This window comes from Hemicordylus capensis, chromosome 4 (assembly GCF_027244095.1).
Source record: "Hemicordylus capensis ecotype Gifberg chromosome 4, rHemCap1.1.pri, whole genome shotgun sequence".
Classification (NCBI taxonomy): domain Eukaryota; kingdom Metazoa; phylum Chordata; class Lepidosauria; order Squamata; family Cordylidae; genus Hemicordylus; species Hemicordylus capensis.
Window position 1 is genome coordinate 182,669,838 of NC_069660.1, and position 24,461 is coordinate 182,694,298.

General features: G+C 41.8%; 1 protein-coding gene across 6 annotated transcripts in view; it reads left to right on the forward strand.

The window, feature by feature from the left end:
• Positions 1-24,461, forward strand: part of SLC12A7 (solute carrier family 12 member 7) — a 204,045-nt gene that overhangs the window by 92,591 nt on the left and 86,993 nt on the right. For all 6 annotated transcript variants that reach the window (XM_053245259.1, XM_053245255.1, XM_053245256.1 and 3 more), the window contains exons 6-9: positions 9,025-9,155; positions 10,283-10,518; positions 17,560-17,771; positions 24,214-24,381. In XM_053245259.1, the coding sequence (XP_053101234.1) occupies positions 9,025-9,155; positions 10,283-10,518; positions 17,560-17,771; positions 24,214-24,381 (747 nt within the window). The remainder of the gene's footprint in view (positions 1-9,024; positions 9,156-10,282; positions 10,519-17,559; positions 17,772-24,213; positions 24,382-24,461) is intronic.

Consider the following 24,461-nt stretch of genomic DNA (forward strand, 5'->3'; position numbering starts at 1 on the left):
GAAGTTTTAGAATGTTTGGCTATCTGTGAAGATCTTGTATGTATGTGTTATGCAAGAAATAAAATAAAACTGGCTGCAAGCATGTTTGTGCTTAGAAAATATTCTTAAATGTCCTTTAAAAATATATATAATCATGTTAGAATTCTAATATAACAGTTTAAAAATTTTCTGGAAAATGCATTTTTCACTTCAGATAATAAATATTTGATATTTGAGCAGGATATGACTCACATAATATAAATATATAATTATAATCTATATAACAAATACAGAAGCAATTCTAGTCATTTTCCAAGTTAATATCTTTGAAATCAGCTCTTTAAGAAATTTAGCACTATGTACTATTTTTCTTTGTATTGATATATAGCAACCAAATTGGGGACAAGAAGCATTACGAAAGCAATCCTGCCCCACTTACACAAAATCAATTGCACTTGCTTGTGTATATCTGTGAGCAGGCTTGCTGCCTAAGATAGTAAAATCAAACAATCCCATTTAAAACACTAGATAAATTCTAGACTTAAGCACAAAGGCTGACATGTTCCACAGCATAACGCAAGTGGCTCCGATCCACCAGTGCTGCTGTGAGCTCCTAAGGAAACACCAGTGGTCTTGTGCTTTTGAACAAGAGTGGACTTAATGTGGAGTGCCTTGCTTCCAATCTAAGTAGTGCTTTCAGAGTGCAGATACCCTACTTTAAGTAAGTCCATTCTCATTCAAAAGTGCGAGAGCACTGGTGTTTCCTAGGAGCTCATAGCAGCAGCGGTGGATCAGAGCTGCTCGCATTACACTGTGGAACATATCGTCTGTTGAAATTAAGGCTACACATTTTTATTGCAATACGATGTTACATTGCTCATTTCTAGAATTTCCCTCTATTCACAGAGGAGAGAATATATATAATCTTTTAATATAATATATATATATTGGTCTTTCTAATATCATTGTAAAAATTAGTCTCTCAATAATGAATTTAGGGCCAAGTCCTTCACTACACTTCGATTTATTTTCGTTGTTCTTGTGATGCAAATAACATGTAATCAAAACAAATCATCACATCTATCCAGTATTGTCTTACTCTTTTCAAGTTGTGCACTCTCTTTTATTAAGCATTAATTTAAAGATGAAAACACTGGGGAGAAATGTCTTGTCCCTGGTATCATCACAAAAATGCTTTCTACAAAAATGCTTTCTAAAGTCATTATTTTTGCATAGGTTGCATTAGGGAATCTTAGTGCCTTTACTGAATCTTTTTTTAATGATGTCACTACCAATGTATTGATAGAGAAGAGAAGGAGGTTGGACTAGATGTTCTACTGTTTGTTTCTGCCACAGTTCTGGTCGCCCTGCTCTTAGCCTGGCCCTGTCTTTCCCATCCTTCCTCTCTTTTGGAGACAGTGAGAGGGAGGGGGTTTGCGGTCTTCACTCTTCTTCTGTACTTCCTGCACAGTCTTATCTTGGGGATGGCTCCTTACCTCACAGCCGTAGCCATTTGCCCTGCCATCTGACTCCACCTTGTCCTTTCTGTCCTGACCCTTAATAGTTGCCAGCAGTCCCACATACTGTATGCATGTTAATTCCACAGGCAAGGAACTCCACCTCTCATGAGAACTTGTCCCCAAGAGGTTGGGTCACTTCAAGTTTGTTGACTGGTGTTCCTCTTTTGCCACAGTACTGCTTAACTTTGAACCCTACACACAGTCTCTGCTTCCTGTCTCTCTTAGTGCCCCTTCAGATTGCTCCTATCAGTAGAGCTTGGTATGATCCTCACTTCCAAACACCTATCAAGCCCTCTTCATGTGTGTAATTCTGTAATCTATACATAATGGTTCTCACTTTTCTATCTTAATGAATTAGATTGAATCATCTAAATCTTATACCATGAAACTGTCTCTCAATCCTGTAATTACTTCTGGCCTTAAGTTGAACCCTCTTGTTCAATATTTTTCCATCCTCTTTGCCTTATGATGAAATTGTTCCAGGAGATATTGTTGCAGTCTTGCCAATCTCCTCCTCAGTGCTACTTGATACCTATCTTATTATAATCCAAGCAGTGTGTTAGCCAATTAGTGCGAGCATAGCACAGTAGGAGACCTTTTGCTGTTGGTGGATTATCTAGGCTTTTTTAGTCTACTTTCCAGTAGGCTTATGAGATCACCCAGCATTCTGTGTCTGTCTGTGTCCGTCTGTGTTTCCCCTCTATAAACTTGGTAACACCTGAACCAATATGGACCAAACTGTGTACAGTTGTAGAGACACACAGGGACACCTCAATGGTATAGTATGTGATGATGTCATCCACCCCGATCTAAGATGTTGGACACGTTAACTTTTGAGGCGCATGTGGGCTAACTTGTGAACTGCCTAACCCATTTGAACCAAATTTGCTACAGCTGTAGGGACACATAGAGGTGCCCAAATGGTGTTGTGTGTGATGATGCTCCTCCGCTGCCCACTGCTGCACTGTCGGTATTAAATGCGCCATGCAGCTTCAGTGTTGCTTTCAGTGTTGCTCCCATTTACATGCCAACGCCACCTGCGGAGAGTGCATCCAACACTGATTCATTCTTCAACACAGGGCTGCAAACTTCAAAGGAAACCAAAGCAGGCTGTTGTGGAAGGAGTGATAAGTGATAGTCTTGAACATAACCTTGTACTTCATCATTTTGGGATATACTCCATTTTAGAACAAACAGATTATCTGCTTGTCTTCTTTCTCTAACTATTTAGTCGACACCGACTCGACAGCACACTTTACCTTTAAACTCCTAATAACCACTATGTTCCCACTTTGGGAACTTTTTGTTGACAAGCGATATATAAATATTAGTCATATTTGTATTCGTCATATTATTAACTGTATTCAGACATTATGTTGAATTTGCATGGAGTAGTTTGTATATGGATAATTTTGTGCATAATTTGATGGTACATATGTTAGTTTTAGAAGTCAACTTGGGTACAAGCCCCCTCAAATGCGTACTATTGTACATGCATTGATCATAATGTAAAAATTACTTTATGCATTCAGAACAATACAAGCACACACTGTATACAAAATGTACATTGAACATTGAACATAACATGTAAACATACATTGAACATAACATGTAAATAGTTTTTTTTATTTTTTGACTTAATTTTAATTTGGTGTGAATTCTGAAATATGTAATTTTATATTATGAAAAAGTTAAAAGTTTGTAATTTGGATGTGCCACATTTTAAGCTCTTATGTTCTAGTTCTAGAAACATGCATGGATACGTAATTCTTCATAGGCCTGTGCAATTGTTCGGTTTCAAATAACTGAAGTTGAATAATGCAACACAGCCATATTATGTGCACCCTGGCACAGGGCTCAGTGGGGAAAGTGCTGGAAAGGACTATACCTTCCAGGGTTCTCTTTGCTCCTTCCAAGATGGCATAGAAACACAGCAGGGCTTTGTGCTCTTTAAGGGCCCTTGAAACCCGTAAGCAGTTGGCTTGAGAGTCAGGTTCCACGTGGAGGTTTATGCCAGCAGGACTGTGCACATTGTTCAGCTTTGGCTATTCACAGTCGAATAATTGCACAGACCTAGTTCTGGTTGCCTGCTAAACATTTTAAAGGTTAATTTGAATAGAGTGAACAATGATGTGGATGTAATATAATCTAGTTTTCCATTGGTTCAGATCTTGCTTATTTTATTTTATTTCTATACCGCCCTTCCAAAAATGGCTCAGGGTGATTTAAATTAAAACAGAACAATTAAAATCAATCAACAAGTAAAAACAAAGACTATAAAACACCATAAAACAATTAACAATTAAAATATTCTACACAGTTAAAAAACACCTGGAAACCAAGTTACAGCAGATTAAAAGAATTTACAACCATTTAAAAACTCTGGAAGGCCAGGCCAAACAGGGCTCTTCTGAAGCCCAATAATGAATTCAGATTACGGATTTCTGCAGGGGGTGCATTCCATAGCCCAGAATCAGCTGCAGAGAAGGCCCGCCTCTCAGTCGCCACCAGACATACCAGTGGTAACTAGAGACAGACCTCCTCAGATGTTCTTAATGTGTGGTGGGGATCATGCAGAAGAAGGCGCTCTCTAAAGTTACCTGGACCTAAGCTGTCAGGGCTTTAAAAATAATAACCAACACTTTGTATTTTGCTCAGAAACATAGCAGCAGCCAATACAACTGTTTCAAAACAGGCATAATATGATCTCTCTGGGTTGCCCCAGAGACCAATCTGGCTGCTGCATTTTGAACTAACTGAAGTTCCTGAACTACATACAAAGGCAGCCCCATGAAGAGCGCATTGCAATAGTCAAGCCTAGAGATTACCAGCTGATATACCACTGTTCTGAAGTAATCCTCTTCAAGGAACAGACACAGCTGTCAAATCAGCCAAAGCTGATAGCACTCCTGGCCATAGCCTCCACCTGAGATACCAGGGTGAGGCCTGAGTCCAGCAGTACTCCCAAGCTCCATACCTGCTCCTTCCAGGGAGTGTAACCCCATCCAGCACAGAAAGAGCTAACTCATCCCTCAGATTCTGAACCCCTACAATGAGCACCTCCGTCTTGCTTGGATTCAGTTTCAGTTTATTATCCCTCATCCAGCCCATTACTGCCTATGGGTAGGCATTTAGGGAATGAATATCATTTCCTGATTATGCAGATGAAAAAGAAATTTGGGTGTCAACAGCATACTGATAACACCCAGCACAAATCTCCTGATGACCTCACCCAGCGGTTTCATATAGATATTAAAAAGCATTGGTGACAGAATGGAGCCCTGACGAACTCCATATAACAGCTCCCGTTTTGAGGAGCAACTGTCACCAAGCTCCACCTTCTGGAATCTACGTGAGATATAGGAGTGGAACCACTGCAAAGCAGTGCCCCCTATCCCCAACTCCCCCAGGCAATCCAGACGGATACCATGGTCAATGGTGTTGAACGCCACCTAGAGATCCAAAAGAACCAACAGAGTCACACTCCCTCTGGCGATTCCCCGGTAGAGGTCATCCCATCAAGCCGACCAAGGCTGTCTCAACCCCATAGCCACCTCTAAAGCCAGTCTGAAATGGGTCTAGATAATCAGTTTCCTCCAAAACCGCCTGGAGCTGGTCAGCCACAACCCTCTTAATCACCTTGCCCAACCAAGATGTATTGGAGATTGGCCTGTAACTATCCATCACTAAGGGATCCAGGGAAGACTTCTTAAGAAGCGGTCTAACCACTGCTTCTGTTACCGTCCAGGCCTGATTTATATACCAAATATGCTCATTAGCTAGCATACAAAATTAGGCCAGTCCCATAGTGTCACCAAGTGATCAAGTTCTTTTATATAGCGAACATGTAGGATCTGGGCGCAAGGAAGAAAGGAGATCAAGCCACTCCTAAAAGGATTCAATGGGCTTTATTGAGTATAAAAGAGTAACAACATCAATTCTAGCTGAGCAGAAAGCAAAACACTCTATCAATATTACTAACAGTATTTAAACAGAACATCCTAGCCAGTACCAATATTCAACCCGTGTTCCTAACTAACATATGTGTGTGTATTAAATCTTCCTAGATCCTAATACAATTCAGATACAGACGGAAAAGGGGGTGTAAGGAAGGCTGAGGGCTGGCATAGTTCAGGAATTAGTAGAGGAAAAGGGGGTGGAGGAGAAGGAGGGGAAAAGATGGAGGGATCTTGTAGGGGCAGCATATTACCAGGATCAGAGAGACTTGAGAGCGGTGGATCTCTTCAGCTGAAGGAGTGAGGCTCTTTGGCTGGAGACAGGAGCTATTGCAGTTTGCTCAGATCACGGCTGAGAGTCAGAGCACCATGGCTGGGGAAGTCTTGACTTCTCACTGCGCAGTAGAAGTCACAGACAGCTCCTGTCCATGGACAGAGTTCCTGCTTGTTGCCCCGCGGCTTAGCAGCAAACTCTGGGATTGCGTGTGAGCAGATCTTGCATGTAGGCACAAGATGCCCGTAGGCACCAGACTGCTAACTCTCTGTCCAGTAGCCTCATTCTTTATAGTGTATTTTCCTTTGATCTATTCAAATCTCATCTTTTCCTGGGTCCTCAAAAAGGGGTGGCAATGCTGTTACCTTCTGGACAATGTCTTTTAATTATTCAGGATATTGGCCAGTCCAGAGAGATCTGAATCTCATCTTCTGTAAACTTAGGAAGGGGGGGAACATTGCTCAAAGCAAATCTGCATCTCTGAGTTGCAAATGGGTCCCTTCCCAAAAGGTGTTAAAAGTCAGGAGTTAGTGAGAGAATTAGTTCTATTTGTGTGAGACAGCAATTACATTATTTCTTGTGTACCTCTATCTAGTGTGTAATTATAACAAGAGAATATTTAAAGTAACATAAAAAGGGGTACATGTGTGAGACGAGTTAATCAATACATTTGACTAAGGCAGAAGCATCCTGTCAGTGAGGTAAGAATTAAAGTCTACAGGTGTTTTCTTTGTATGCATTTACCTATGTTGAATCTCTATAGAGAGCGATTGAGTTAATCGTTGACAAGGATTAAGGCTGACTTCTTGCAACAGGAGAGGGGAGATCAGCCTCTGGCCTCTTCCACAGACATTATCTGGTAGTGAGTCACATTTTAGCATTTGGCTATAGCATTCAGCATTCAGGCCTGGCTTTTGTACTCCCTTGAGTATCCATTTCACAATACAATGCTGGATTGCTTCCTCCTTCACAGAGCAGTTGACCTGGGTGTCAGTTCACCTTGAGTCCAGGCCTTAATTGAACTCTTAATATAAAATGAAATCAGACATAGGCCTGAATTCCACATACTTCTGATTTGAATTTACTCAATTCAATTGAATTTACTCAAACATGCCATTTTAGGTAGAAATGAAACTCAGAACACGCTTCTCAATAGGATCACACTCCTTCCCGCCTTCCCTCCTTCCCCTCTCTCAGACCAGCTTGAGAAGCATGTGAGTGGCAGTGCTTGAGAGGCAGTAAACAAAAGGCAGATAGCAACGCCTGAGGGGAAGAACTAAAAGGGGAGCTAATGAGCTGAGGAAGCAACAACAGCGAGTTTAGGGGCTGTAAGCGATCGCTCCTGCAAACTGCGCGTCCCTCCCAATTCCGGCCCCAACACTTCCCAGCTGATTACAGAGTCGCCGCAATGTTCTCTCTGTGAGTTGCGGGCTTTTTGCTGCTTTGTTATACAGTACTGTATATACTCTGTTAGCTGCTGAGTTGGGGCCAGGATTGGTTTGGGGGCTGAGGGTTTTTTGTGTGTGAGAGAGGTTGAAGCTACGAGCTCCCCCCCCCCCCCACCGCTCTTGTCGTGGTGTCTGGATTTCGGAGCTCTCTGGATTTCGGGAGTCCATATAAAGGATTCCTGACCTGTAGCTGAAAGTGAATGATACAAACTTTCTACCAAAGACAACCACGGGGCTCTGTGGTCGCCAGGAGCTGACACCGACTTGACGGCACACTTTACCTTTACCGGGGGAATTTGTGGCCCCACATAGTAAAGGTGTTTTCTTTGCTGAAGAGTTGATTTGGCATTACTATGGAGCAAATAGTCGGTGAATGGAAGTGTGTCAGAATTATTTGATTGGTGTTTATTGCTTATAGCCATTTTATGTTTTAGTGAAAGTGCAGTTTGCGGGGGAAGGAGTGAGCAAGAGCAGTTAGCGAGATAAAGGAGAGAACAAGAAATAACCTGTATACCTAATATGACCAACGGGCATCGTACAAAGTATAGCATAAGTTTTGTAAAGAACCAGTGTGAACAATGTTAAGACTTGGTAGGAGTGGCAGAAGCAGTTTTCGCCTGCTAACTGAGCAAAGAGGCACCTTTTAAAAGTGGTGGTTCTCTTTATTTAGCAGGGAAAAAGCAACAGGCCCTATCCAACCCCAGCACAGTATTCCTCCAGTGGCTGTTGCTGGTGTCTGTCATGGCTTTTTTAAAAGATTGTGAACCCATTAGGGACAGGGATCCTTCTCTCTCCCTCTACCTCTCCCTCTCCCTCCCTTTGGGAACTTTTTTTGAAAAATGGTATATAAATATTCGTAATAGTAGTAGTAAATAGCAGAAAATAAAAAGTGAGGCAGCATGTATGGTGAGAGCCTCAGTGCAGGTTCACTCAAGATGAACATTTATAAGTAGAAGTCACTTCCCAGTTTATGTCTCCTTCCACAAAAGCCTACTTTGGTCTCCTTCAAAGTTCACAGCCCTACACTGAAGAATGAACCAGTGTTGGATGCACTCTCACTCTTGAAAAAGGAGAGTAAAGGAAGCCCAACTATCCCTGTGAGTGCACCCTAGGGCTGCTTAAGCAGCAGTATGGAACCCTAGACTAAAGAGGGAAGTGGGGCTGTTTGTGCTTCCTTGCCTGCCTAGATCTGAAAGTTAGAAGGGGGTTGCTTTTTCTGGTCTAACTCTCCTACACTGCTGTACCAAGTAAAGCATGTACTCTTGTTTGATATAGAATTTTCTACCCTAAGCAGAATTAACCATCTCAGCAGAGATTGGTTTGAAGGAAGCAAGCCAGAGTTGTGAATCATGCAATATGCAGCAGGCAGTCTCTTCTGGGAGTGGGTGTTTTGGGCTCATAGTAGATTTTCAGTTAGAAATTAGGATGGGGTGGACATACACTAGCCATTTTCTTAGGCACCCTAATGTGCCCCAGAACACAATTTGGAAATTACTGCTGCTGTACACCACACCTTTTAAGTTAGTATTTACATTTGTATGTTATGATGAGGACACATTAATGAGAGGATTCTTTTCCAGTCCTTTAGCTAATAGTGCATGATATATGGTTAGTTTCAGCCAATAAATGTTTATATTTAAACTGTTATAGTTTAAAAATACATTTTGTCCCCGTTTGACAGTTCTTAAAGATATTCATGTTGAGATTATTTGTTTATGCCTTTTTAATCAAGTTGACTTTCTACCATACGGAACATAATGTAAGGACGAAAATAATTTAGCCGTGTAAATATGTTTGTGTATTTTATAACATCATAACTGGTGTTCTTGTCAATGTTTATTTCACAGCTGGTGGCTCATACTATATGATATCCAGATCCTTAGGACCGGAATTTGGTGGAGCTGTGGGACTCTGTTTTTATTTGGGCACAACATTTGCAGGGGCCATGTATATTCTTGGCACAATTGAAATTCTTCTTGTGAGTGCTTAAGCTTATATCTTATATTTAATGTCAGGATTGTATGTATCAGGTATGCATCCTCTACATTGTAAGGATTTCTGTAAGGATTGACTAGAGAGTCAAGATAAATGTTTTTTTAACAAACTTATCCAGTGTGGATTTTGTTTATAGAACAAAGTGGCTGACATTTTGCACAGGCTTATGAGAATGGAGCAAGAGCATTTGGGGAGGGGGAAGAAATTTACACTTTGCCTTACCTCCCTGCAATAGCCATTTTTGCATCCAGGAATATGTCTATGAGGGCTGCGCAGCCTTCATGGACATATTCTTGGATGCAATACGGGCTTTTGCTGGGTGGGGAGAAAATTGAAAATTGCTTCTCTTTCTGCCTACCCATTGATGTGCAGCAAGCCTCATGCACAGTTCATTTCCTGGCTGCTTGTGAGGACGGAGCTTTTGCTCCACCCTTGTAAGCCTATGTGGCATGTCAGCCTCTGACTGAAATGTAGATAACAGACAGTAAAATGTAAGTAAGCTTACTCTCTGAATAGCTGTTCTCTGTATGTTGTATGTTGTCACCTAAGTCATGCCATCCTAACTGAATGATCCTGGCTTATTCTTAAAGTGTTTGAAATATTCCATTCTCTGAACCCAAAGTTTGAAGTTGGTTCAGATCATGATTTATTCCAAGCACTTTGGTTAGAATAAGCCAGGATTGATTAGTTCAGGTGTCACAACTGATCCTAGATTGTTAAGTAGAATTCTTCTGACTGACGTAGGCAGAGAGCATTCACTCATGAGCTTGGGGGATGGCACGCAAAGGTTTAATCTGAACTGGCCCACTGAAAACTTTGTAAAATGTATTTGATTATTTTGAAAACACAAAAGCTGCCAAAATTATGTGAAAATAGCTCTCAGATTTTTTTTCTTTTAGATATAATAAACTAAGAAGATATCCCAGTTTCCTGTGCCAGTAATCTTCTGATGCTCATCTTTTCCCTTTTATTAGAAAAAAAATTCTAGGTCAATGACTTTCTTCTTCAAATGAGCACTTAATCTAAAAAATCTGTAAGCAATAACCTGTGATATAAAATATAAGTGGCTTGTGATTGTGTGGCTAAAAACATCTCTCTTTTCTTTTATAGAAATACATTTCTCCCAATGCTGCTATTTTTAAAGGAGAGGATGGAGATGAGACAGCCATGTTAAACAATATGAGAGTTTATGGGACGTGCATTGTTGCACTGATGGCCATAGTTGTTTTTGTGGGAGTCAAGTATGTCAATAAGCTTGCACTCGTGTTCCTGGCTTGTGTGATACTCTCAATCATTGCTATTTATGCTGGAGTTATTAAAACTGCATTCGACCCACCTCACTTTCCGTAAGTAAAGGACAGTTTTGAAAGATCTGTGTTGTTGTTGTTGGTGGTGGTGGTGGTGGTGGTGATAGTGTATTTTAAATGTTTTGAATATAGTTGACTCAGACATTATTGAGGGTTAGCAAAAATTAAAAGATGTCCATTGCAAATATCACCAGCTTTGTTCACAATTAGCATCAATAGATAGGGATGAACTATAGACAACATAACATGATGAATTACCACTGTTCTGTTCTAAATGGTCCTTACTGTATGTTAAAGACACCACTTTATAGCATGCACTGAAGGGTTGCAAAAATCCATTCTTTTCCCCACTGTATATGACAAGGTGGTTAAAAGGTAAGGATTTCCCCAAGGAGTCAAATTGAGCCTGAATTCGAAACTGGTTTAGAAAGTTTTTCCCCCATGAACTGGAAATAAATGTGAATCTTGGTTGCCTTGAATCTGAACAGAAACCAAATCCCTAAACGCCCCCCCCCCCAAAAAAAAGGGTAACCAGTTCAAAATCAGTTCATTTATCAGATACTTGGGAAATTCTTTTGAGAATTGGTGGGTTCTCCTCTCTGCTTCAGTGTGTTTGAATAAACTAGATTTTCCAGTGAGCCATCTGAAAAGAATAATTTCAAAGGGGATAACTAGGTAGAGTCTAGGACTGATGGTCCTCATGGAGCTCAAGTAGAGGCTATTGTCCAATAAGAAGACCTCATTGTGAAGGATTCTGAAACTAAGACTTGAAGCTTCTTTTAGCTCCTTGGTGTTGCAGGTCCTCCTTGCTCCCATTCTCCCATTAATCCTAAACAGGGTATTTTTCTTTTTTTCATACTATTGTTTTTTTGGAAAAAATTTCTCTAAAAATCAAAAGTTAATGGTTGACATCCAGACTATTGATCTGGGGCGTGATCTGTTGAGCTCTATTAGAAATGGATTTTGCGCTTGCACGGAAGCCTCTCGGTATGGAGTGCCACAGCTCCTTGTGGCGTTTTTGCCCTGCACCATGTGACAACGTGACTACTATTTAAGGCAGGAAGAATGCTAGCCGATATTGACAGATGTCAATCGAGCCTACAAAGTTGAAGAGAATACTGGAGTTGGCGATCTCGGGGTCGAGATCCTCGATACCGAGGTGATGATCATATCTTGGAGATATGATGGAGATGGAGTCTTTTCTGGTCTCGGAGTCCTATGCCACTTTTTTGCAGGCTCATCGGACTCTTCCTTAGCTGCTCTTTCTCTTGATCTTTTTGTCAGAGGACGAGGGGATTTGAAGGAGGACGCCGAGAATTTGAGCAATTGTGGGTCCTCTCAGTCTTCTTGCTAAACATAGACAACCCGATGAATAAGCTACACATTCTTCCCCAGATCATTCAATCTCTGAACTGGTAGACACACCCAGAGAACCTTCTACAAGGGGTAGCTTTCTAAACACATCAACCCTCAGTATGGGTGACGACAGATGCTTCTATGACAAGCTGGGGAGGCCACTGCAATGGGAAAAAGTCAAGTGACAGTGGAATTCTCACAAAAAGGGACTCCATATCAATTTCCTGGAGCTCCTGGTGGTATTTCAAGTGATGAAGGCACTCCTGCCAATGCTCAAAGGCAGCACAGTTGCAATTCCAACTAGACAACACTACAGCAATTGCCTATCTCAACAGGCAAGGCGGGACTGTATCCAGAACTCTCTGTGCCTTAAGCATCCAGATATGGCACTGGTGCATTCGAAATCACATCCATCCCCAAGCCATACACATCAAGGGGGTGGACAATGTGCTGGTGGATGGCCTGAGTTGATCCTTTACTCAGGTGAATTAGCACAAGTGGGAAATAAACCAGGAACACATAATACCGATCTTCAGAGTCTGGGGACATTTACCCAGGATAAATCTATTTGAAACTTCATTCAACAACAACTGCAAGAAATTCTGCTTGAGAGCGGGGCGCGAGTCATAGTCTCTGGGGGGTGCATTCCAGATGGACTGGACCCAAAAGCTTGTCTACATGTGCCCCCCTCTTCAACTCATAGGGAGGGTGATTGTGAAACTACTGATTTGTCAAGCAGCATGCATTCTGATAACACCATGATGGCCAACACAGTTTGGTTTCCACTGCTTCTCAGACTGTCCAACCACACAGGTTCAAGTGTTACACATCTTCAAAGAGTTTTTGCCCACTTTAAGCATGTGTCAGACAAGTGCTATTATATCTAACTTCTCTGAAATCAGCTGGCTTGTCTAATATATCAATCAAGGTGCATTTGGCAGTATCTAAGTCAAACATCTGGGTTGGGACAGGAAGTCTGTATTCTTTCACCCCAGCTGCAAGAACTTCCTAAAAGGTCTAAACAATTTATATCCACCAATAAGAAAACCGATAGATCAGCTGAGCATTTCTTTAGTGCTCTCTGCCTTGACTAAAAACCCATTTAAACCAATGTTCTCAGAGGATCTAAAATTGGTCTCTTTAAATGTGGCATTCTTAGTGGCAATCACTATTGCTTGTAGAGTCAGTGAGCTGACAGTGTTGTGTGTGGATAAACCATACACAAGATTCTACCCTGACAAAGTATTGCTACATACAGATGAGTCCTTCCTTCCTAAGGTAGTGCTGGATTTTCACCTCAACCAAGATGTTGTGCTACCTACCTTCTTCAAGTCTCCAGCCACTCCTTGTGACAAAGCTCTCCACTTGCTAGACGTCAGAAGAGCATTCCTATTTTATTTAGCTAGGACCAAGTCTGAGGCTGGTTGCTGTACCCATTGTCATTAGTTTAGTCTTCTTTACGTTTAGTTGTAGTCCCATTTTTTCCCACTGTGCTCCTTGATTTTCATTACTAGAGCTTGCAGATCATCTGCATTCTCAGCTATCAGAGTGGTGTCATCAGCATAGCACAGGTTATTGATGTTTCTTTCTCCAACTTTAAAACCATGCTCATCTTCTTCCAGTCCAGCTTCTCTCAGTATATGTTCAGCATATAAATTGAATAAAGAAGGAGAAAGTATACAGTCTTGGCTTACTCCTTTGCCGATCTGGAACCAGTCTGTTTCACCATGTTCCATCTGGACTGTGGCTTCCTGTCCTGTTTATAGGTTTATTATGAGAACAATGAAATGTTCTGGGTTGTCCATTTTCCTAAGGACATTCCACAACTTGACATGATCGACACAATCAAAGGCTTTTCTGTAGTCAATAAAGCACAATAAAGGCTTTTCTGTAGTCAATAAAGCACATACTGACTTCTTTCCGGTATTCTTTGGCTTTCTCAATTATCCAGCGTGCAAATGATGTTTGTTGTTCCTCGGCCTTTTCTGAAACCACTTTGAACATCCGGAATTTCCTGTTCCACGTAGGGCTCTAATCTGCGTTGGATGATCCTGAGCATTATTTTGCTAGCATGTGAAATTAAGGAGATTGTGTGATGGTTTGTGCAATCTGTTAAATCTCTTTTGTTTGGTATGGGTATGTAGACTGACCTCTTCCAGTCTTTTGGCCACTGTGTCATTCTCCAAATTTGCTGGCATAGTTTGGTTAGAGACTTGACTGATTCTTCTTCTGTTGCCTGCCATATTTCTGTAGCTATTCCATCAATTCCTGTAGCCTTCCGACTTGGTAATGACCGGAGTGCTGATCTAACTTCATCTTCCCGTACTAGAGGTTCTTGCAATTAGGGAATATCTTCTAGAGTATCTTGGATGTTGATGTCCCTGCTGTACAGATTTTCGGTATATTCCTTCCATCTCTGTTTGATCTTCTCTGAATCAGTTACTATCTCTCCTTTGGCATCCCTTAACATACCAATTTTGAGGTTGGAACCTCCCTCTAAGTTCAGAGATCTTTTGGAAAGCTTTCCTTGTTTTTGCGTGTCTATTTCCATCCTCAAGGCCTTTACAGATGTCATTGTAGTACTGCTCCTTGTCTCTTCTAACAGCTTTCTGCAATTCCCTATTAAGTTACTTCCTGAGGCCTTTAACTTTCTTGACTTTGGCTTATCTCCTCTTCTTGGCAATTTCCACCATCTGTTCTGACATCCATTTTGCTTTCTTCTGTTTCTTGGTCTTTGGCAGTCTCTTTTCACATTCATCCTTAACAACTTCTTTAATTTTATTCCACAGCTCCTCTGGTTCCCTACCAATGAGGTTCAGAACTTCAAAGTGGTTCCTGATTTTCTTCTTGAAAATGGTGGATACATTCTCAAGATTATATCATAGAAGCTGGATAGCTTTGATTTTCCGCTTTAGCTTGATTTGGAACTTGCACATGAGCAGTTCATGATCTGTTCCACAATTGGCCCCCGGCCATGTCTTTGCTGTTATAACTGAGCTCTTTCACCTCCTTGCACCAGTAATGTAATCAATTTGATTTCTGTGTATGCCATCTGGTGATGTCCATGTGTATAAGTGCTGCTTTAGTTGTTTGAAGAATGTGTTAGCAATGAAGAGATCACTGAATTGGCAGAAACTAATAAGTCGTTCTCCTGCTTCGTTTCTGTTTCCTAGGCCATATAGGCCGATTGTGTTTTCCTCCTTACCTTTTCGAACTTTGGCATTCCAGTCTCCAACCATCAGCATCACATCTTGCTTGCTTGTTCTGTCAATTTCAGTTTGAACTTGAGCATAAAACCCATCAACTTCCTCTTCTGCATCAGTCGTTGGGGCATAGACTTGAAGAACTGCCATGTTAAAGGGTTGTCCACGAAATCTAATTGATATTAGTCAGTCACTGACCGCATTGTACCCAAGTACTGTCATTGCTATATGAGGACATTGAAGTGATGGATAGCTTCTGCCTTTTAGCATTGACCGTCAGCAGTAAAGGATTCAGCAGTCAAAAAATACACCACAGACTAGCACTTGGTAGGGTTGCAATGAAGGCCTTGGAAAGGATATTTAGATGCTGTGGTGTGTCTATACCTACAAAGATTAGAATAGTTCAGACAATGGTTTTCCCCGTGACACTCTTATGGATGTGAAAGCTGAACTTTGAAGAAGCAAGATAGAAAAAGCATTGATGCTTTTGAACTTTGGTGCTGGAGAAGGCTTTTGAGGATACCAGGGACAACCAGGAAAACAAACAAATGGATCATTGAACAAATCAAACCAGAATTTTCACTCGAGGCACAAATGACCAGGCTCAAACTATCATACTTTGGACACGTTATGCGAAGACCCAGCTCCCTTGAGAAGTCCATAACGGTGGGTAAAGTTGAAGGAAAGAGAAGAGGAGGATGACCAGCAGCAAGGTGGATGGACTCAATTACGACAGCAATGAATGCACCACTGAGAGACCTTAAAGGCCAAGTTGAAGACAGATCATCCTGGAGAGAATCTATCTATGTGGTCGCTAAGAGTCGACACCAGCTTTACAGCACTCACTCAATCAATCAATCAGGACCAAGTCGATATGGAAAACAAAGAGGCTGTTCATCTTGTATAAAGGAAAGTCTCGAGGCCACTACATTTCAAGACAACGCTTATCCCACTGGCTGGTGGAGCTTATCCTTCTAACATATAAATATCAAAAGGTGGACCCATCAAGGTCCATTAGGGCTCATTCTACCAGGGCCTATACAACATTGGCTGCCCATCTGTCTGACATATCCTTCAAGGATATCTGCAAGGCTGCAACCTGGTCATTAGAGTTGCCTTTTAGTAGACATTATGCCATTGACTTGCACTCTGCAGTGGAGGCTGATTTTGGGAGGTGTTCTTAAAAGCATATTGTGATAACTTCTTCTCCCTCCACCTGAATGAGCTAACTAAACACCCATTTATAATGGAGCTCAACAGATCCTGCACCAGATAAATAGGTTGCTTACCTGTAACTGATGATCTGGTAGTAATCCGTTGACATCCATTAGAACCTCCCAGACCTCCCCATTGCAGTAGTTCAAGTCTCAATTTATAGAACTCACCTGTCTCTTGTGGCAAGGATGGTCGCCTGGTCTGGCGGTTGTCTAGGAACTGGAACGCTGACATCCTTCCCACCTTCAATAGTAGCCATGTGGTCACATGGGGTGGGGCAGAAACTCCACGAGGAGCTGTGGCACTCCACACTGAGAGGCTTCCGCACAGGCCCATTTCCAATGGATGTCAACGCATCACTACAAGATCATCAGTTACAGGTAAGCAACCCATTTTTCGCTAAGACAATGAGAGAAGTTACATGCACTTAAGAAGTTTGTGGAGCAGTTTGTGCAGTGTTCTGCACTCTTGCACAATCACTAGTGGAGGACCTTCTCTGGGACACATTACAAAGTTTTCTATTTTATTCTGCATGAAACTGGTTTAAAGTGTGATCTGACTACTTAAAATTTAGATGATGGCAGTTCTGAACCATCCATGCTTCTGCAAGCACCTTAAAAAAGCCAGTGGTCTTGCACAAGAGCACCCTTGTGCAAATATTTAAACTGGCATGTTCACATATCTGTGATGCTGCTTACTTTGGAAATAATCATGGATCCTAACCTCTGACAGAATGAAGCAGCACCCTGTCGCTGGAATCTCTCTCTGTGAACACATGGAGAGTTGCACATATATGTAGGATCCTTGTATGAGCACACTCTCCTCTGGAGAAAGGTGAGTTTATAAAGGAGCTTCTAATGATAGACTGCCACTTTGCCAAAGATTAGGATCCAATACATTATTTTCATTAATGCAGAGAACTATATAGATGACTTCTTTTAAGGGTATGAGCCACCAAGAAGCAGCGAAATGTTGGCTTAATATTATCACTTAGTAGATAGACTTCTTTTTTTTAACTTTATTGATCATTAGATAAATATACTGCTAGGCAGGACTGGTACTGGAAGTAGAACTAACTTCTCTCTATTTTTGTAAAATAAATCTTTACTGTTCAGCATTATATACTTGGCTATGTGACAGGAAGACAGATCATCCTGGAGAGAATCTATCTATGTGATCGCTAAGAGTCGACACCGACTTGACAGCACTTAATCAATCAATCAATGTGACAATAACAGTGTTTCTAAACTGATTATTTTTGTTAAAAATCCATAATTATGCATTTTTATTACATTTTATTTTCTAGTATTTGTCTTCTTGGAAACCGTACATTGATAAAAAAAAGCTTTTACACTTGTGCCAAATATAGTGAAAAAAACAATGTAACAGAGACCACTGAGCTGTGGAAGGAATTCTGTGGCAGCCAGTTGCTAAATGCCACATGTAATGAATATTTTACTCTAAACAATGTCACAGAGATTGAGGGAATTCCTGGAGTGGCAAGTGGAGTCCTAATTGGTGAGTATATAACCATAGCAATGCTGTGAGTAGATGGAGGAGACAATAGGACTTATAGCCCCAAGTGTAGGAAGTAGACTTCGTGTGAGGGGATGGCTTTCTAATGATATCAGACTTTCTAATGATATTCGGTAATTAAAAAAACCTTCAGTTTAAGATAAGAGTTAAGATACTTTACATTTTAACCCATGCTCTAAAAAGAATGGAAATTGCAAGTTAAAGTGCCCATCTTAACTTCTGTGCCATTTAAGCTGTAAAGACTTTGTACAGTCTGGTATATGATGATGGCTTTAGAAATGAGGCTTAGTGCACCCATACTTTGCCCTGATCAGAGATACATAAGAGAGAAATTCATCAGGTGCATCTCTAGGAAGTGATTAGGGAAGTGGCACTTGTTAAATGTCTGCCTGGATGCATCCCTCCCCAGTCCAGTGTCCAACTGAAAGATCAAGGCAAAGTGTGTACATGCAAAGTTTAAGGGGTGGGGAAATGATTCTTGTTACTGAGCACTGGTCAAAGCAAACAAAATTAGAGTCTTGTGGTACCTTAAAGGTTAACACATTTACTATAGGATAAGCTTCTGTAGACTAGAGTTCATTTTGCTTCTGCTACAATAAATAAGTATTTGGAGGTGGGGAGCATCTGCATAAGCCAAGACTGCGAAAACTGAAGAGCAGGGCTGGCTCTTATATCTTTAGAATCCCATTGCATAACCAGTTCTCCTTTATTATTACGCCTCCTTTGCAAGATATTATTATATACTTAGATTTCTGTCCTATGGGCTCAGAGCAGGATATATATCAAATGCATAAAGAAATAACTTACTATATTTACATATTTTCTATAAAACTTTATTTTCTATAAAGTTGTAAGCCAATCCGCAGTTGTAAAGGATCGTGGTCTAGGTGCTGCTGAAACAGAGCCCGTGTGCTCAGCAGGGCTGAGTGCACAGAAATGTTTAACTCTTGCTGGGCCTTGGCATGCCTTTTGCTCTCCCTGCCCTTGTTGGGGGCAGCAACAACGGTGCAGACTGACCATCCTGCAAGTCTCCATCAAGGCACCACAGGCAACTCCCCTCCTGGAAACTGGGATACTCTCTGAACATGCTCAGCGACCCTCTCCTCACCCATCTCAAGGCATAGGCCCTGGAGCAGACAGACAGCCCTACCCTCAAGCTCCCGCCAGCCAGGGCTGCTCTTCTGCAGGCAGCCCCTGTGCATTTACAGACAGCCGTGCTGCCTCACCTTGCCCAGCCATGATCCCACTCATAGGCCTGCACCAGGTCTAGGAAGAGTGCCTGTGCTGCAGCTGCTGGACAATGGGCTGCATCAGCAGAAGCTGCCCTCAGCCATGGCGTCCGCTCCAGCTGCTGCCTGCCCATGGGAGGAACACAACCAATTGGTGTTGTCTGGCTGTGGGGAGAAAATGCATGTGGTTGCACTGGACTGGGAAGGGCTTCCCTGGGCGAAGTGCCCTTCCCATACTGGCCCAACTGTGTAAGTCTGCTCCCCGCCTCCAACACAGGTGGGCAGGGGAGAAGAGGGCACAAAAGGAAACAATGGCTGTGCTCCAGGGACTCAGAGTGAGAGTCAGCTGCCATGTTTATTTTGTGCAGCACCATGGTCACTAAAGCCTCAAAATTGCTACTGCACAGACTCTTTTCTATTCTTAGCATTAAAGATGCATTTTTCTGCCTTTAAAATCAAAACTTTGGGGAACAATTATGAAATACCCATCAATTGGGTCCCTGAGGGATATATAAAAGGCACTTCTCTGACATGCAGTCTAAAGGCTGAAACAATCTTAATGGACAACACGTTCTGGTAAGAACTAATCTGCCTGCTTTCCTTTCACTATAATCTTAATTGATAGTTACCACCCTCACAAGTTAGGCCACTTTAGGCTTAAACGTTCACATGTCCACCATCTTGAATTGGGATGGATGACATCATCAAAAACTACACAGTTAAGCTGTCCCTGTGTTTCCCTACACCTGTAGCGAATTTGGTTCAATTTGGTTAGGTGGTTCACAAGTTAGTCCACTTATTTTTATTAATTGTTCATTTATTACATTTCTATACTGCCCTATCTATCCAATGGCTCTGGACAGTGTACAGCAACCAACACTTGTGCCTCAAAAATCCACGCGTCTGCCATCTTGAATTGGGATGCATGACATCATTACAAACTACACCACTGAGGCATCCCTACAGCTGTAGCAAATGTGGTTCAGATTGGTTAGGTGGTTCACAAGTTAGCCACTTGCACCTCAAACATTTATGTGTCTGCCATCTTGAATCAGGGTTGATGACATCATCTTCAAACTAGGTGTCCCTATAACTGGATCCAATTTGGTTCATATTGGTCCTGGCATTGCAAAGTTGATAGCAGAACACACAGAATGCTGGGTGATCTCATAAGCTTACTTTCCTTAAGTAAAGTAGGCTAACAAAATCATTTAAATACTACTTGTTTAGTCCGAAAAAACGTCACCATTTAAAACCCCTGTTCAACAGAGAAAATTTTTAAACTGTTCTTTATAAATCATTTTTCAATGGATCGTCACCAGATTTGCAGGGGAGGTGTCTCTTGTTTCCTAGTATATGTGTCCTGTTAGCCAGGCAGATTGGACAAATGGTTTTGATTTTATAAGCAACAGAATGTTCATGGCTTATAATGGTGGAATGTTGAAAACACTCTCCATCTTAACTATACTGGCACAAATGTGCCAGTATAATCAGGATGAAAGCAAAGATGTCTTTTAGCTCCGTTCTTTCAAGGACCAGTTCACACTTGCTGTAGTCCTAACATGAACATTCTCTTCAGGTTGTCATTATTGTATGGATCAGAGCGGTTGCTTGTGCAGGTGCTGGCTCTCACAAATTACACCTCCCACTGGTCCTTAAAAAAGAAAAAGAAAAAAGTAAAAGTTGTAAATCAAGCTAACTCACCAAAATCATTATTCAAGCAGTTCTGATGTCATTTTACTATGTTACTATGTCGTAAGAGATAACTTGATAACTCTTACTGCAACTTGAGAAAACAGTGGTTGAATTGGGCATTTCTTAGTTCCTCTTTCTATTTTCCATAGAAACATAAAACTTTTAATTTTGAGTTCATCTCTTTTAATGTCATCATTACATTAAAAAATGAAACAAAATACAGTTTTAGAATCTGTAGAAAACTGAACTAATTCTATGTATTTCAGTTATTTTTGTCTTAAAATCAAAAGGCTCAGGTTATGTATAATAACGAATTATCTAAATGAACTAGATCTTTATTCCTTAAGGCTCCGTAGTCTGAGGGTTATCTGGGCAGATATCTGAATATTATGGCAAATGCAGATAATACTAACATGGGGGTGGAGCAGGCATTTGTAGGGGAGAATCAGCAGACAGGTGGAAGAGATTCCACCATTGATTGATTGATTGATTGATTGATTGATTGATTATTATTATTTTTTATACCACCCTTCCAAAATGGCTCAGGGCAGTTTACAATTAAAAACAAAACCATTAAAACCAATAACAATTAAAAGAGAAATATAAAAAAATATAAAACATCAATTAACAATTAAAACATCATAAAAAACAATTAAACAATCAGAACAATTTAAAACCCTGTAAAGCAGGCTACAGCATTAAAACAATTAAAATTAATTAAAAACCCTGGAAGGCCAGGCCAAACAGATAGGTTTTAAGGGCTCTCCTGAAGGTCAATAAAGAATTCAGATTACGGATTTCTGCCGGGAGTGCTTTCCACAGCCCAGGAGCAGCTACAGAGAAGGCCTGCCTCTGAGTCGCCACCAGACAAACCGGTGGTAACTGGAGATGGACCTCCTCAGATGACCTTAATGTGCGGTGGGGAATCATGTAGAAGAAGGCGCTCCCTAAGATAACTCGGACCCAAGCCGTTCAGGGCTTTAAAGGTAATAACCAGTACTTTGTATTTTGCTCGGAAACATATTGGCAGCCAGTGTAACTGTTTGAAAACAGGCAAAATATGGTCTCTCCGGGTTGCCCCAGAGACCAATCTGGCTGCCGCATTCTGAACTAACTGAAGTTTCTGGACTACGTACAAAGGCAGCCCCATTTAGAGCACACTGCAATAGTCAAGCTGGGAGGTTACCAGCTGATGCACCACTGTTTAGAGGTCATCCTCAAGGAATGGGCGCAGCTGTTGAATCAGCCGAAGCTGATAGAAAGCACTCTTGGCCATGGCCTCCACCTGAGATACCAGGGTGAGGCCTGGGTCCAGGAGTACTCCCAAGCTGCACACCTGCTCCTTCTGGGGGAGTGTAACCCCATTTATCCTTTACACATTCCACCACACCTCAGGCTGTTTTCCAGCTTAGTGCCTGGCTGTGGTGGGAATTAAAAGTAGCCTTGGGGTATTTGCAGAAGATTGCCCAGAAGGGGAGGGTTAGACAGCACCCCCCCCCGCTACTTCTCATCTGCCTCCTTGAGAGAGAGCCTTAATGGAGAAGAAAAGAGAAGCCTTATAAAAAGGAAATGTAAAATCTTAGGCTAGTCTTCCCCTCTGCACCACATAGGGTTGTTGGAGGGCAGACTCCCAGCTGTTCCAGGAACTGGCATGACAGTGATGATTTTCATTTGACCCCACTTCTAGGTCATTTTAAAGGAATAAAGTGTGTTTTTAACGGACGTTGAATGTCTGATGCCCAGGTCCATCTATAATTTGCAGATGATTTACAACTAATTTCAACAGCTAAATTCAACAACTTAGACTGTGAACCCTTTTGGGACAGGGAATCCTCCTCCTCTTACCACCTTTTTAATTGAAAAGCAGTGTATAAAAATAAAAATTAATAACAGGATGTGCACTGCATCCATTCTACTCTGTATTTGTCATATACTTGATGCATTTAAGTAATAATCCAGAAATGTCAAGTAATCAATGCCAGGCCTGCCCAACATATGGCCCACAGGCTGCATCTGGCCCGCGAGGCCTTTTTTCTGGGCCCGCAGGGCCATTCCTGCTCGCCTCCCTCTGGCTCCTGAGCCAGAGGCTGCTGTTGGGGCTGGGAGCTTCCTGCAAATGAGGGCAAGCGTGCAGCCTGAAGGAGATATGGAGTGCATGCATGCACTGAATTAAGACACACATGTATCCGGTATCTCTGTCAGGGCTCACATGCACCTTCATTTCCAGGAAGCGCCCTGTCCCCATGTGCAGTCTGTCAAGGGAGTTTGCTGCTAGGTCAGAGGCCTGGCAGTGGCAGCAGCAAACCATCAGCAGCAGGGCTTTGCCCCACCAGTTAGGGGGCGACTTTAGGCCTGCCGGGCTGTATTGGTGCCAAGAGCAGAACATGGGGGGGGGGATTTGGTGCTATTGCAATGGAACTCCCCCCCCCCCCATTCTAGGGTGATGCTTGATCATGCAGGGCCAAGGCAGTGGCTCACAGGGGATTTCAGAGGCACCGCAGTGGGGCTCCTCCCCAGAGTTATTCTTAGCCTGGCAGGGCCTCATCTGTGCCGAGCTCTTTTCCACCCCCTTGTTGACTGCACCATCCTTTCCCTCTTTCTTCCCTCCTCCCTCTCATGAAAGCCTGCACCATCCCCCTGCCCCCCCGTCAAGCCAAGCCTGCCCCATCCTTTCCTTCTTTCTTTCCCCCTCTAACTCTCGTAAAAGCCTGCACCATCTCCACGTCGCCTCTCTTGTCAAGCCAAGCCTACTCCATCCTTTCCCTCTTTCTTTCCCCCTCTCCCCCTCTCTCCCTCGTAAAAGTCTGCACCATCCCCCCACCTCCCTTCTCTCTCGTAAAGCTAAGCCTGTGCATCTTTCTCCTCATTCTTTCCCCCTTTCTCTTCTCTCTCTCCCTCCCTCTCGTAAAATCCTGTGTGGTGAAGGATCAAAGTGTAATTTTTTAAAAACAAAAATTAAGAGAAAAAACTTCTAATTTTTTCCTTGCAAGTGCTCCATGTTACATGGGATGATTTGGCAGAGGTGGAAAGGACGAGCAATGCATTTTATCATTATGTATTTTGTACAGATTGTATTGTATTTATGTGTATTTTATTAAAATGAATTTAAATTAAATTAAATTAATCTTGGCCTGCCAGAACTTCAAAAGTTAAATTTTGATTAAATTCATTTTAATTAATTTCACTTTAGTTTGATTTAATTGATTGATTGATTGATTGATTGATTGATTGATATTAAGTGTAACTTAAATAATCAGCACCCTAAAAATTGATCTCGGCCCTCACAAGCCTATTCAGTCGGTTTTGGTCCACCAGGGCATTTGAGTTGTGCATCCCTGGATCAGACAAATGTGGTTGTCAAGTGATTAGATAAATGAGGTTAATAAAGGGTGAGGTGGGATGAATATTTTAATTACTGTTGAAGGCCTTTTGTAGTGGTTAGTATTTATATTTTTTAAAGTAGTGTTAGTGAACAAATTCTTGTGCTTATTTCCTAACAGATAACTTGTGGAGCGTATATGGAGACAAAGGGGCATTTGTGGAGAAACAGGATCTTCCATCAGTTCCTGTTCTGGAAGAGACAAAGGTCCCAGGACTCCCTTATATTTATACAGATATTATGACCTATTTCACCATGCTAGTAGGAATTTATTTTCCATCCGTGACAGGTAATGTTTGCCCCTTTTCTTCACTGAAGCAATGTTGTATGCACTTGTTATAACTACATTTTGCATTTCATTGCCCAGTT